The following is a 14,914-nucleotide window of genomic DNA, read 5'->3' on the forward strand; positions in this document are numbered from 1 at the left end:
ATAAAAACATCCTTGGCATAATTGAGTATATTTGAAATAGACCACATTAGGTGACAATCTGAAATGATTCATCCTCTCAAGTGGTATTTTGATTATGGCTGTATTTTAAGAGAAGTGTGCTCAAGTATTTACAAGCACTGTGTCTTGGTATCACAACACAGACATACCACACACACAAATGAAATGCTAAAAGTTGCTGAATTCAGCGAAGGGGTAAAGAGCACATTTTCTGAACAGTGCTGTAATTATGAACATTTTCATAATAAAGAGTTGGTTGCATATTATTTAAATAAAAACATAAATTTTACTTCTTAGAAACAAATCCTAAAGAATTTATGGACCCCAAGTTGAGAATTACTGATTTAGATCATTCTTTTGTTTGTTTACCTTCCAGAGTAAACAAGAGGCACCTCAACTGCAAGAGACAAACTAGCAGGCTCTTGTGTGCAAGTGTGACATGAAGATGCAGGACTGGAGGGTGCGGGGTGCGGGGTTGGGGATGGAGGCTGCAGTGAGCCTCCTGAGGCTCAGACTCTCCCTGCTGCAGCCTTTAGGACTGTAACCAGAGAGCTGGTATATTTTACAATATCAAAGAAGACAACTAAAATTGCAAAACCTTTGTAAACATAACCATTTGTGCTTAAATGGCAGGGTTTAAAGGGGACTTCCCAGGTGGTGCTACTGATAAAGAACTCTCCTGTGGATACAGGAGATGCAGGTTCAATCCCTGGGTCAGGACGATCCCCTGGAGGGCATGGCAACCTACTCCAGTATTCTTGCCTGGAGAATCCCATGGACAGAGCAGCCTGGTGGGCTACAGTCCATGGGGTAGCAAAGAGTCGGACACACCTGAGTGACTAAGCACACATAGGGAGCTAACACCCTACACGTGAGTCAGCATGGCACGTGGGGTTTTAAAGGGCAATGATTCCCCACTAAACAAAAGGTATAAAAAATTGACATATATATATATAAAGACACAAGGATTAAAATGAAGGGGCCATCAAGAATTCAAAAAGCCAATTCAACCAATTCAAGTAACCCTCAAAATGAATCACACCACACACACACACACCCCACCCCACCCCCGTCACAATGGGGAATTCCAAATAAGCTCTGTGGACTGGATCAGTGCCGAGCCCCCGTGGCTCACCCTGGATCTAAGCCACGCAAGCAGACACGCGTGCTATACTCTAACACTGGAGTCCAGGTCAGTTCTGTGCAGGACTTTAGTTGCGACACTGTACTACAGTTATGCAAGATGTTACCCTTGCGGAAAACTGAGTGCAAGATACCTGGGACCTCCCTGAACATTTTTCTGCAAATTCTTGTGAATCTGTAATTATCACGAAAGTTATACATTGTAGATCTCACCGCCTGGTCTTGTCCTGTTTGAACACACCCTTCAAAACCTCTCCACCACCAATCAGATATATGACACGCTTTCTTTAGAACTCTTTCAAATCCTAAAGAAAAGCAATTCTTAAAAAAAAAAAAAAAGAGCTCAAGCTCTAGAAGAAACATAAAGCCATGTGTCCAGCAAACAAAGGGCTCCTTCCCAGACTCCTCAGTCTCCCAGAAAGCACCAGGGCCAAGTGGGGGTTCTCGATCCGCTTTGGTTTCCAAGGTCACACGGCCGAGGGCAGCCAGCCCGAGGGCAGCCAGCCGGGAGGGCTCATTCAGGGCTGAGGGACAGCTGACAGCTGGGGACAGCACCACCCCGCCCACCCGCTCCCCACAGCTGCTGCTCCTCTGGCCTTCAGAGCCTGAGCAAGAAGCTGGAGCCTACCAACCGCCTCTCAGTGTCCCTCAAGGAGCAGGCTCGACAGGCGGGGCCAGTCTGGGATTCTCCCTCAGGATCAGCACCCACACCTTTTTGCTCCAAGTGCACTCAGAAGTCAGGCAGGACCCTGCTCTCAACCAGAACCCTCTCCCACAGCCCCTCCTGCTGGAGCCGGAAGCAGAAACGCCAGCGGCCAATTCTCCCTCCTGCTCCCAATGCTTGGCAAGAAGGGCAGGGCGGTGGGCCCCTGGAAGGCAAGGTTTGGGGGGCATGCTCCCCAGGGCGGGGCGCCGACCGCACCAGCTCTCCACCCACCATCACATTTGCTCACAGGTCAGAGGTCACTCTGGAGAGATGTCACTGCATGAACACAGCACACGAGAAATGTTACTGAGAGGCAACACGGCAAACGGTTGGTTGGGTTTTTATCTGCTCTGAAGACTCACCATCTGGTTTTCATTTCACCTGAACACGTGGGTTTTGCATAATTATTATTAAAGGAGTCGTGAAAATGCATTTATCCAATGCTGCCTGAGTCTTTCAGGCAAGGAAATACCTTTTGTATGTGCTGTGCTGTGCTAAGGGCTTCAGTCGTGTCTGACTCTCTGCAATGCTATGGACTGTAGCCCGCCAGGCCCCTCTGTCCATGGGATTTCCCAGGCAAGAATACTGGAGTGCGTTGCCATGCCCTCCTCCAGGGGATCTCCCTGACCCAGGGCCTGAACCCACGTCTCTTGCATCTCCTGCGCTGGCAGGCGGGTTCCTTACCACTAGCACCACCTGGGAAGGCCCTACCTTTCGCATGCAACTCACCCCAAGTGTCTGGTACACACACGGGTCCGTGTTTTAGAGCCGTGCTCAGAGTGGTGAGGAGATGCACAGGGCACCAACGATGCTGACGGCTACACGGGGGAAGGGGGGGACTTACTGTTCCCCTTACTTTCCCTTATTTTACACTTTACAGCAAACCAACCAGCAAGCAACAACCGTTCCTCGCACAGACACAATGTGCGTGTGCACTGCGGGGACGAAGAGGATGCCTCAGCGCAGACAGGCTCACACAGCTCCCAGAGGTGGCGGCCGGGGCGGCGTGGGCTGAAGCCAGCGAAGAGCCTCCGCTCTCAGCGGGTGGCAGATGCCTCACAGAATTTCCAGAGACGATGTCTACAACGGTACCCAGAGTCTGCCCACAACCAAGTCAGGAAGGGCACTGGTAAATGTCAGAGGTTGGAGATGCACCAGGCAGCATGCACAGCCTGGCAGGAAGGGGCCCCACTGGTCTGTTCAGGGGGCACCTCATCAGTAACCCGCTGTGCCATTTCAATCACAGGAAGTCAGCATCTGCAGCTCCCTCACCACTCTGTGATCTTAAAATTAACATTTAACTGGAAAAGAATCCAATGGGATCACTAGAACACAACAGAAATCACCTAGGAGGTTACAAGAATCCTCTGGCCAGCCAAACAAGGGTACTTTTTTATAATATTTAAAAAAAAAAAAAGACAGTGGGATTTCCTGGGCTGTTCAGAGGTTAACACACTGCACTTTCAATGCAGAGGTCATGGGTTCGATCCCTGGTTGGGGAAGTAAGATCTCAAGTGCTGCAAAGTGCAGCCAAAAATTTAGAGAGAAAAAGAGAGAGAGAGAGAGAGAGAGAGAGAGAAGAGAGCAGTCACTGCATCAAACACCACATCTTCACATACTTCTGTGAAGTTCTCCCAACTGCCTGGTGGTCGGTCCAGAGACGACATTTTCTAATTCTCACTTAAGCGATCCACACGCTGGCAATGAGCGTGACTAGAGATGGAGGGGAGAAGGCAGAGGAGGGGACCTTCCAGGTGGTCAGCTGCACACCCGGGACCACTTTAGCCATCTTCTCCCTCAACGGGCCCCACACTTGGGGAGATTACAGCTTGAGTTAGACACCTCGAATCCCCATGGTTTCTGGTTAGCTTACTCTATAATCTGTACTCTGTGATGTAAATCTCACTCATAATTCTCTCTCTGAACGTCGCTCAGTCGTGTTCGACTCTTTTGAGACCCCAGGGACTGTAGACCACCAGGCTTCTCTGTCTGTGGAATTCTCCAGGCAAGAATACTGGAGTGGGTTGCCACTCCCTTCTCCTTCCCACCTAGGGAACGAACCCAGGTCGCCTGCATCTGCACTGCAGGCAGCGTCTTCACCATCTGAGCCACCAGAGAAGCCCCTATTCATAACTAAGCAAGTTAAACGCAATCACGAGAGGACAAAGTTTCAGATGAAAATTTAAAAGAAGATGGATTTGGCTCATTATACCCCATGGTTACTTTTATAAATTGAACGTGGACTCATGCCTATGTGCACACAATCACACACGGCCACATACACACTTACCTTTCATTGGCGTTCACTTCTCCTCATTCCCATCCAAAGCTACACAGTAAAATCCTCATGTGGCCATTCTGAAAACTATTTTTTGCTACTAAATTTTGCCAACAATCTGCTCAGCATTCTAGCAGATGTTTCTGTTTGCAAACCTCTGGGAACTTGGCTGGGATCTGTTTTCTTTCCCCCATGTCAAAAATAAAAGAAATGGCCCAAATGTGGCCCAATACCCCAGAGAACCTCTTCTCCACCCGCCCCCTCAACCTCCCTACTCATATGACCCCGGTGATGACTTCTCAAATCTTTTCCATTAGAGAAGATGTTTCCAATTATGGTCCATTATGCTGCCAAGGATGACATCATTCCAATGTGCTCTTTTTTTTTTTTTCCTTAAGAAAACGCTACTGATTCTTAGTTACTTGGGACCCATCTGCAACAACTTAAGCCAGCTTGTCTGCTGAGCCTTCTGAACCCACAGTGTCACATGAGAGTAATTTGCTCAAGATCGATTCTCCAAACAGAACAACTCCTCTTCAATAGGGGGAGGCTGAAGGGGGACGGGCAGGGGGGGCGCGCGATCCTTGTGTTTTATCTAAGGATTTATTTGAAAACATCTGTGACCCAACCTTACCTCGGTAACATCCATAACTTTGATGGCTGCCAGCTGACCTGTTTTAACATGTCGACCCTGAAAAACAGAAAAAAAAATAAAGATAATTGGCACAAACGCTCTGCACCATGATGAGAACAGAATGGCTGAAGTTTCGACAAATCACCTCTTCTGAGCTTTTTCCCCAAAAGTGATGATGACCAAGCCCCAGGCTCTCCCAAAAGAACCATATGGTTCTATCGGTTTGTAAGACTTCATGAACCACACTGAATGAACCAAACAAGCAGCATAACAAACAACTTTTGATAAAAAAAAATCAATTCCCTCCTTTCCTGGGTTTTATTTACATATCATTACCTTTCAATCAGAACATCTTAAACCTTTCCTTCCATACCTCAGGTTGATCAGTCTTTTCTTCTCAACATTCCACATGAAGGAAATAACCAAAAAACAAACAAAAAAAAGGTCTAGATATCATACTGCCGTCTGGGAAGCCCAGATATTATACTATTTACCATCAAAAATGGATAACAGTCATCTTCTGCTGATGCGCCCCCAAGAGCCCCTGATTTTCCAAGAGTTTACGGAGAACCTTCCCGGACACGTTCCTGTGGTCCTCATGCAGGGAGGCTGCAGCACGGTTACTCAGAACAAGGATGGGGGCAGGGGTGCATGCAGAGACGGGGTGCAGAGAGAGCACTGCCTTACAGCTGGGTCACAATTCCCGGCCCAGGACATAAACATTTGTTACTCATGTATCATGAGCGCCTCAGACAAGCTAGATGCTGCTCTCCTATCCCCTGCCCTGACGAGGAGCCTCCTCGCCACTGGTTCTCCTCCCATCCCTCTCGGCCCTGCTCTGCGGGCATCTCCCCGGCCAGCAACAATGTGCTGCCTCGACGCCATGAGTGCCCTCTCCTTAAGGGCTTTGCAGAAAACGGTCCTTCTGCCGCAAATGTGAAACAGAAGGCAGGACCTCAGAGTTTCCAAGAGGCTGCCTCACTGTGGCCTCGTGATGGAAAGAGTTATGAACTTTAGAACTTGAAACCCGAGAGGGGAAGCTCTCCATTTATTCCGGAAAGCTTGGGCAGGGACTCAAATTCCAACTCGGACAAAACAACTCCATGAAAATGACACTGAATTGCCACTGAGTCTCAGCTCTCTGAGGTCTCGGCAGGATGGGGTCCAGCAGTCCCTCTCTGCGCAGGGCTGGGGACCGCCTGGATGCAGGGAAGCCAGACACACAGAGCCCACAGGCCTGGAGCCTCCCTCCAACATCCCCCACCTGCAGACCCGCCACCTCACCCCCACCTGAGCCACTGTCTTAGATGTCTGTAGAAGCCCCACCTCTGCAGTGGCACGGGGCGGGGAGGGAAGAGCACTCCTCGTGGGCCAGTCAGTCCCAGGAGCCCTGCCTCCAGCCTTGTCACCCAATCCCACTGCCAGCCCCCCAGTGCCCTTTGCGTCATCAGCCTCACGCTCCCATCACATCCTCCTGCGTCCAACACAGCCCAAGGACAGGCTGCCACAGCTGTTGGTGTTTAGTCACTTCAGTCATGTCTGACTTTGTGACCCCGTGGACTGCACCCCGCCAGGCTCCTCTGTCCATGGGATTTCCCAGGCAAGAATCCTGGAGTGGGTTGCCATTTACTTCTCCAGGGATCCTCCCGACCCAGGGATTGAATCTGGGTCTCCTGCATTGCAGGCAAATCCTTTACCACCTGAGCCACCAGAGAAACACAGTTGGGTGACCCACAATCCCAGCCCCACGCTGTACGTGATGTGACCTGAGGGGCTCTCTCCCCCTTGGAGGTAGAGGGTGGACCCTGACAGTGTGTCAGGGCACTGGGCTTAGAGGCCATGGTTGACTACCTGCCCAAACACCATTCAGTGTCTGTTGACGTATCCACCTTTTGACTCTCACCCGAGGGTTCCAGGCTCTGGAAGCTCAGCCCCTCCAGAGCGTGGTGCCCACAACAGACACGCAGAGCCAATGACCCTCTCTGGCTGCAGGACAGGGCGCCCAGCATGGGCACCACGACCGTGCCCACACAAACTGCCCCCTCTGTCGGCAGAGTGACAGCGCTGCCTGTGTCATGGGGGTGTCATGGGAAAAGATGACGGAGGGGCAAAAGCAGCACTCAGCACAGGGCCAAAGGCAGCCCTGGTGATCAAGTACAGCTAGACCTTGTTCCCCACTAGCGACAGAAGACTAATTTACCAGCAGAGACTCAGCAGCCAGGTGGCCATGACCACACGATCCTGAAGCCAAGTCATAATTTCCGAGAATCCAAGTAGAAAGAGGAGAGCTTAAGAGGACAGATAACTCTCCAGGCCCTTCCATGTAAGGGACACCAAGATCAGCTCCTCCTCACCAGGTGGCCCTCAAAACTGGCCACACAAGCCTGTTATTCTTCCTGCAACGGTGTGCTCAGTTGGTCAGTCATGTCCAACTCTGTGTGACCCCACGGACTGTACTCCACCAGGCTCCTCTGTCCATGGGATTCTCCAGGCAAGAATACTGGAGTGGGTCGCCATTCCCTTCCTTCTCCAGGGATCTTCCCGTCCCAGGGATCGAACCCAGGTCTCCGGCCCTACAGGTCGATTCTTCGCCCACTGAGCCATCGGGGACAAGTTCCTGCAGTGGAGCTGCTCCCACACAACTGGCAATGCAGAAGCCAAAACTAAAAGCCGGCTGTCGGCCCCTGGCCTCCTCTCTCCCATGAGAAATCAGGAAAAGCTGAGGAAAGAACACCCCAGAAGAACCCTCTCTGGAATGTGAAGGCGAGTGTGAGCAAAGTTCAAGCCTCTCACCCACAGATTTGGGAAACTAAAATGTGTTTTTCTTGGTTCCTTCTTTTATCTCACAAATTTTCTTTCAATAAATACTGGAGATCAGAATGCTTTTGCTTTCTGTTGAGTTTAATTTGAGACAGCTTTACAGATTAACTGCCTGAAACTGACCTTCTATTTGCTTAAGAGCAAAGCCCATCATTGGGCTTCCCTGCTGGCTCAGACAGTCAAGAATCTGCCTGCAATGCAGGAGACCTGGGTTCAATCCCTGGGTTGGGAAGATCCCCTGGAGGAGGAAGCAGCAACTCACTCCAGTATCCTTGCCTGGAGAATCCCATGGACAGAAGAGCTTGGCGGGCTGCAGGCTGACAAAAGAGTCGGGCACAACTGAGCGATCGAGCACAAAAAGCCCATCAGCACCAACCTAGGCAAGCAGAGGGCAGCCTGCTCTCAGCAAGAGGCCAGGATGTGAGCTGCAGGCTGAGGGGACAGCCCACCACCCCTGTGCAGGGAGGCGGGGGGGCCTGCTGAGAGGGCTGCAAAACGGTCCACAAGAAGGAGCATTACGCAGTGACAGAGAAACACTGCAGTCTGTAGCGGAAACACTTAGCAAACAGGACAGGGTGACGCGGAGTGCTCCGGGTCACCCTGGGTGACACGAAGGACCTTTAAAGGTGGAGTCAGATGGGACACGCTGTGGGGCCAGTGGTGGAGACCCCGAGGACTGCCTGGTAAGCCTGAAGATTTCAGGGGGCAGGGAGGGTCCCCTTGAGATGTGAGCCGCAGACCATCCTCACCAGATCCCAGAAAGGAGCACACGTGCAAGGGTCACCAGGCCAAGGGGGAGGAGAGAGCCCAAAGACTCGGGCCAGACCCAAGAGTCCTCTAAGAGCGGGGCAGGAGTCCACGGCTAGCAATCCTTACGCATTCGGACTTTTGAACATCGCTTCTCCACGCTTGCATGAAAAAGCCCAAATTCAAGTTCTCATATCCTCTCTGCTATTTATCACCATAAAGATACACACCCCTCTTAGCTGAGGTCTTGATATGGGACGGTCAGAGCTAGACTTACAACAAACGAGCTCTAACAAATGTTGATTATGTTTACCATAGAAACAGAACTATGTTCTGAAAGGTCCAGGAGCTCAAAGGACAGGCAAGCCTAGTTCATCAAAACAGTCAATGAACAGATGAGAAAGTCAACCCACAGTGCAAACAGGAGACGATCCAGGGGCTCACCTGCTGTGTCTTCTCTCCCCAGACGTCTCACTCCTAAGAAGTCCAGCTGTGAACAGGAGACGCACCCAGCAGGGCACAGAGAATCTCTAGGGCAGTGAGAACCCTCTGCACAATACTCTGATGACAGACTCATGTCACCACATAGCTGTCCAAACTCACAGACTGTATAACACCGGGAGTGAACGCAGTGTAAAGCGAGAGATTACAATGTATCAACGCAGGTTCCTCAGCCTTAACAGCTGTGGCGGGAGGGGAGCTCCGATAATAGGGAAGGGATATGTATGTGTGAAAACAGGTATACCTGGACCTTCCTCTCAATTTGCTGTGAACCTAAAACTGCTCTAAAAAAAAACCCAAAAGTCTTTAAAAAAAAAAAGTTTTAATTCTAAGGATAATTCCCCTCACATGCTCTTACTTTAAAGGGCTAACATGAAACCTAGCTGACCATGTGATGGGCGGCAAGAGCTCAGCGCCCAGCGCCGCACTGACCACTTTCTAAGGCTCCATGTCCATCCACCCCCAAGCCAAGACCAGCCTGGTTGGTTCTGCACTGAAAACCCCCAAACCACACCCCACATATGAGTGCTCTTTTCCAGGAAGATTCTGCAAAAACACAAAAACAAAACGCAACAGAGGAAGAGGGCGTATTACCCAAACAGCGTCCCCAAGCCACCTGAGGTAAGGCACCCAGCAATTAACTTGGGAGAGAGACAGCTCAGGGCCCTTCGGGAAGAAGCTCAGACGCCTGAACACCCCCTGACACCGAGCAGGTAAGGGCAACAGGATCCACTGCACACACTTTCTCACCAGAGTGCTCCAAAGCCCAGACCCACAGGGAGGTGGGCACTGCGGCCCTGTAACTGCCGTCTATTGTGATCACGACCTGTCCATCTACCTCGCACTCTGTTCCACGCTCAGGGCTGTGGATGAGCAGGAAAACTGAGAAAACACAGGAAAATGTTAAGTGTCATGCGGTCAAGAATCGTGATTTAATAAGAAAACCAAGCTTCTATTCCTTGAAAATTAAAAGACCTCCATAGAGAATTCTAAATTCTATAGGAATCCTAAAGGAAATCAACCCTGAATATTCACTAGAAGGACTGAGACTGATGCTGAAGCTCCAATACTCTGGCCACCTGATGCAAATAGCTGACTCACTGGAAAAAAACCCTGATGCTGGGAAAGCTTGAGGGCAGGAGGAGAAGCGGGTGACAGAGGATGAGACAGTTAGATAGCAGCACCAACTCAAAGGACATGAACCTGAGCAAGCTCTGGGAGAGAGTGGAGGACAGAGGAGCCTGGCGTGCCGCAGTCCATGGGGTTGCAAAGAGTCAGACATGACTTAGCGACTGAACAACAACAGAATTCTGCTCGACTTAGGCTGGAGGTGCCGCAAGGAGAACAATGCTCTCTTTAAAGAAATTTATGCCTCAATAGCAGAGAATGTGCTGGAGAAGGAAATGGCAACCCACTCCAGTGTTCTTGCCTGGAGAATCCCAGGGACGGGAAAGCCTGGTGCGCTGCTGTCTGTGGGGTCGCACAGAGTCAGACACAACTGAAGTGACTTAGCAGCAGCAGCAGGGAATGTGCAGACTTCTGACTTCTACAAAAACTAAAACAGCCAAAACCGACAGCACATGAGCCCCAGCGCCCACTCGTAATGAATGAGAGGGCAACGAGTGAGAGGCCCGTCGCACAGCTGAGCTGGCAGGTAGTGAAATAATTTATGCACCACATCTCTTTTTTAAGAGACTGATCTGGATGGAAATCTTCCTAAAGCCTGAAATCCTGAGTACATTAAAGATGCTTTTCTTAATGGCTCAGGGAAATCATTATGAACATCAATTACTATCCTGTCCTTGCAATTAAGTGAGAGCCACAGGGAATATTACGTCAGGCAGGAATACTTCAGCAAAGAAAAGGCCCAGTCATCTGGGCTCTGCAGGCCTGTTCAGTCACTTTCAGCTGTGTTCTAGAACAGACATGGGGTGGGGGCTGGCCAGACAGCAAGCTAAGTTCCAGTTACGTGAGCTATCACTGGAGCAAACACCTCCTTCAGTTGCCAAGTGGAGACAGGCTGGATGTGCATGGAGTGACAGGGCCAGAGGGAGGAGACAAGTGTCCTGGGAGGTGAGGAGGGATGTGTGTGTACACACGTGTATGTGTGTGTGTGTGCACACGCACGTGTGCATGTGTGTGTGAGTCTGCGTGTGAGCCTTCGTGTCTCTGTGTCTGGGCAGTGGGTCCAGTGGGAAGAGAGGGCAGCTGCCCTATAAAGACGCCTGGTGTCTGGCACCTCCCTGGTGGCGCACTCCATGCTCCCAGTACAGAGGGCTGGGTTCTATCCCTGCTTAGGGAACAAGATCCCACACGCCAGCGCACAACCAAGAGTTCGCATGCCGAGTCGCTCAGTCGTGTCCAACTCCGCGACTCCATGGACTGCAGCCCCACCAGGCTCCTCTGTCCATGGGATCTTCCGGCAAGAATCCTGGAGTGGGTTTCGCCATTCCTCCTCCAGGAGATCTTCCCGACCCAGGGATCGAAGGCTCGTTTGCTGCGTCAGAAGGCAGGTTCTTTACCACTGAGCCACCTGGGAAGGCCCAACATATACTACACACTTGGGCTGAGCTCCCTTTTCCTCAGCACACCAGAAATACCCAACTGACTTCAGACTGAACAACTTTAAAAAGGATTTAACAGCACAGGATGAACACACACACAAAACTCCAAACCCTTTACTGGGGGCCAATCTCTGTATGAAGTTACCTTCTACCTCAGTCACTAACAGAAAAGGCACCCTATTCCACAGGTGAGCAGAGCAGTCAAAACTCTGGAAACGCGATACCTAACATCCATCACAGGACTCGGACAAGATAAATTCAAACACCATCCTCCTGAAGGTGATGTGATTCTGCAGTGGATAAAAGACAAGACACCAAAGGAGACACCCATGACCCATAAAACAAATACTCCCTTACTGACAGGCTCTCACAGGAAGAGCTGCATATATTATTTTCCTATTTGCTGATTGTCTGAAGCTACTAAAAATAATAAGTTCCTCTTTCTCTACTTTCCTATACTATCGGTATTTTTATGATTAAAATGTCTGTTAATTTTTTAAAGAAGTAAAGAAAACTATTTTTTCATTAGTTGTTTTATTTCACATACAAATATGTTTGTTGTTGTTCAGCTGTTAAGTCATGTCTGACTCTTTGTGACCCCATGGACTGCAGCGTGCCAGGCTTCCCTGTTCTTCATTATCTCCCAGAGTTTGCTCAAACTCATGTCGTCCATTGATTCAGTGATGCCATCCAACCATCTTATCCTCTGTTGTCCCCTTCTCCTCTTTTCCTCAATCTTTTCCAGCATCAGGGTCTCTTCCAATGAGTCAGCTCTTCGCATCAGGTGGCCAAGGTACTGGAGCTTCAGCATCAGTCCTCCCAGTGAATATTCAGGGTTGATTTCCTTTAGGATTGACTGATTTATCTCGCTGCAGTCCAGGGGACTCTCCAGAGTCCTTCGGCACTAAGCTTTCTTCATGGTCCAACTCTCACATCTGTAACCTGACTCCTGGAAAAACCACAACTTTGAGTAGATGGACCTTTGACAGCAAAATGATGTCAAATGAATAGCACTTGATATATATGTATACCAAATACATGTATCTAATCAGATACTGATATATTTTTCTTACTTCAAGTCAAGTTCTTTTACTTCAATAGCTGCAAGAGTAATGATCCATGTTTATAATTCTTTGTGTGAACACCTCTCTCTTCAACCTTCCCTCAACCAAAATGCAGGGTAACCCATACTCCTCTGTTTCAAATTAGGGCATATTGTCTCTTTTCTTGGTAAAGAACCCACCTGCCGATGCAGGAGATGTTAAGAGACCAGAGTTCAATCCCTGGGTCAGGAAGACCCCCTGGAGGAGGGAATGGCAACCACTCCAGTATTCTTGCCTGAAGAATCCCATGGACAGAGGAGCCTGGTGGGCTGCAGGCCATGGAGTCACTAACAGTCTCACACGACTGAAGTGACTCAGCCTGCACGCACTGCTCGGCACAGCAGCTGACCGCTTAGAACAAAAGAAGAGACGGGATTCTGTGTCCTCTTCTTCCTTCTCCCACCTCGACCCCCACCCCTTCAAGATGTTTTCCGACATTTCTCCCCTGTGACTTCACAATACACACAATGTTTCGAATTACACCCACAGTCATTTCAATATTGAAATAATACTTTTAAGCATCATTAAAGCACTCAAACTGAGCTCCTGTCATTGGCTTAGAGTAAAAGGTTAGAAGTTTCAGACAGGAGTCCAAAGGCAAGAGGTTAAGTGATGCAAGGGACTCTGTTCCATTCTGGGCTCCTGCTCCGCCCACGGACCTTCCCAGTCATCACTAACCCAACCTTCAATTAAGGCTTTCAAATTGTTCCTTGCTTTTCCTCAACCCTTCAAGACGCTGACTCCAAAATAACACGGCCCTTGAGCCTGGATGTATTTCCAGTATTTATATAAAATCAGCTTTGTGTCTTACTGAATGACTTCTAAATTCAAGAATAACCTGGTTTCTGAACCCGAACCACTTCCCCTGCTGTGTCTACGGCCCTGGTATGTGGTCTCTAGGGGCACTGTTTGTTTTCCCTCTGGTTTTCAGAGTCTGCATACAACTCAACTCGCCTGTGCTAAAAATTCACAAGATTATTCATAACTCCACTCTTCCTCCTAAAAAGAGGTAACAGATTTGTTCTACACACTAATCTCCTAACTTGCCTCTGCTGAATATGCATTAGATACTTCGTTCATTATCCATAATTCCCCCGTTCCTCCTTTAAAAGGAGGTAAAAGAGAAAACCCACCTTCATAAAGTTTCCCTCGCCGGAAATGACGCACCCATGCCATCAACTCAAGCACCACTGCTTCCTCCCCGGGACACAGAGCTCCAGCCCACCTTCCCTTTCATCAACCCGCTGAGGAGAGAAATCTGTGAAAGGACTCGCCAATCCAGGGCAGTTCCTCTCTTCAACCTACAGCCACAAGCATCCAAAATTAACCCATGGAACTGAATTGAAACTCTCCAAGCCACAAATACACCAAATTTTGCTTCCCTAAGATAAACCAGTCCCTTGGACTGCAAGGATATCAATCAGGTCAATTCTAAAGGAAATCAACCCTGAATATTCACTGGAAGGACTGATGCTGAAGCTGAAGCTCCAATATTTTGGCCAGCAGATGCGAAGAGCCAACTCACTGGAAAAGACTGATGCTGGGAAAGACTGAAGGCAAAAGGAGAAGGGGGCAGTGGAGGATGGGATGGGTGGACTGCATCACCGAATCAAGGGACAATAATGTGAGTAAACTCTGGGAGAAAGTGGCGGACAGAGGAGTCTGGCACCTGGCAGTCCATGGTTTCGCAAAGAGTCGGACACAGCTCAGCAACTGATAAACCCACGACCTTCAAGGCGGAAAGAAATGTTGATCATCTGAGTCAACTGCTCACTCAGCCACTGAACAGACTGATGACCCTGAATGAGCCCCTTAACTTCCGAGAAGCACAGCCATCTCACCATCAGATGTCGATGGCTCTGACCAGCTCCCCGGGGTGGTACCGTGGTTCATCAGTCTGGTCTACACACCAGAGAGGCCCACGAATGAAGCAGTGAGGCTCTGCTGTCATTCCAAGAGGGGACACAAGCCATACACGAGGAAATCCACTGATGGTTTTCTCTTTTTTTCTAGAGAAAAATCTAGCCGAGTGAGGAGATTGTGTACCAGGGGTGGGGGTGGCTGCTGTTTTATCCAGGGAGGCCTCTCCGGCACCCCGTCATCTGGGCAGAGCTGGAGGAGGAGTAATCAACGACTTGCCCTGCAGGATCTTGGGACCCACAACTGACTTATAGAGAAACCACCGCGCAGGCGCTGCCAGCCCTTCCTCGGCCAGAGCCACATCCTTGTGGCTTGCAGGTGACAGGAAGGTCCTAGGCAGCTTCCACAGAGGTGACACGCTCTATGCCCTCTTGTCAACAGCTCAAGGACATCCCACTGCAGGGTGTCTATGAAATGGGCCTGCCCAGCACACAGGAGGGCAGGGGCCTCTCTGGGCATGGCAAGCCAGACCCAGCACTG

General features: G+C 49.8%; 1 protein-coding gene across 50 annotated transcripts in view; it reads right to left on the bottom strand.

Annotated features, from left to right (window-relative positions):
* MAP4K4 (mitogen-activated protein kinase kinase kinase kinase 4) overlaps positions 1-14,914 on the bottom strand; it is a 151,295-nt gene that overhangs the window by 73,434 nt on the left and 62,947 nt on the right. For all 50 annotated transcript variants that reach the window (XM_042246409.1, XM_012173748.4, XM_042246387.1 and 47 more), the window contains exon 3: positions 4,780-4,836. In XM_042246409.1, coding sequence (XP_042102343.1) covers positions 4,780-4,836 — 57 coding nt within the window. The remainder of the gene's footprint in view (positions 1-4,779; positions 4,837-14,914) is intronic.

The sequence above is a fragment of the Ovis aries genome, chromosome 3 (assembly GCF_016772045.2).
Source record: "Ovis aries strain OAR_USU_Benz2616 breed Rambouillet chromosome 3, ARS-UI_Ramb_v3.0, whole genome shotgun sequence".
Classification (NCBI taxonomy): domain Eukaryota; kingdom Metazoa; phylum Chordata; class Mammalia; order Artiodactyla; family Bovidae; genus Ovis; species Ovis aries.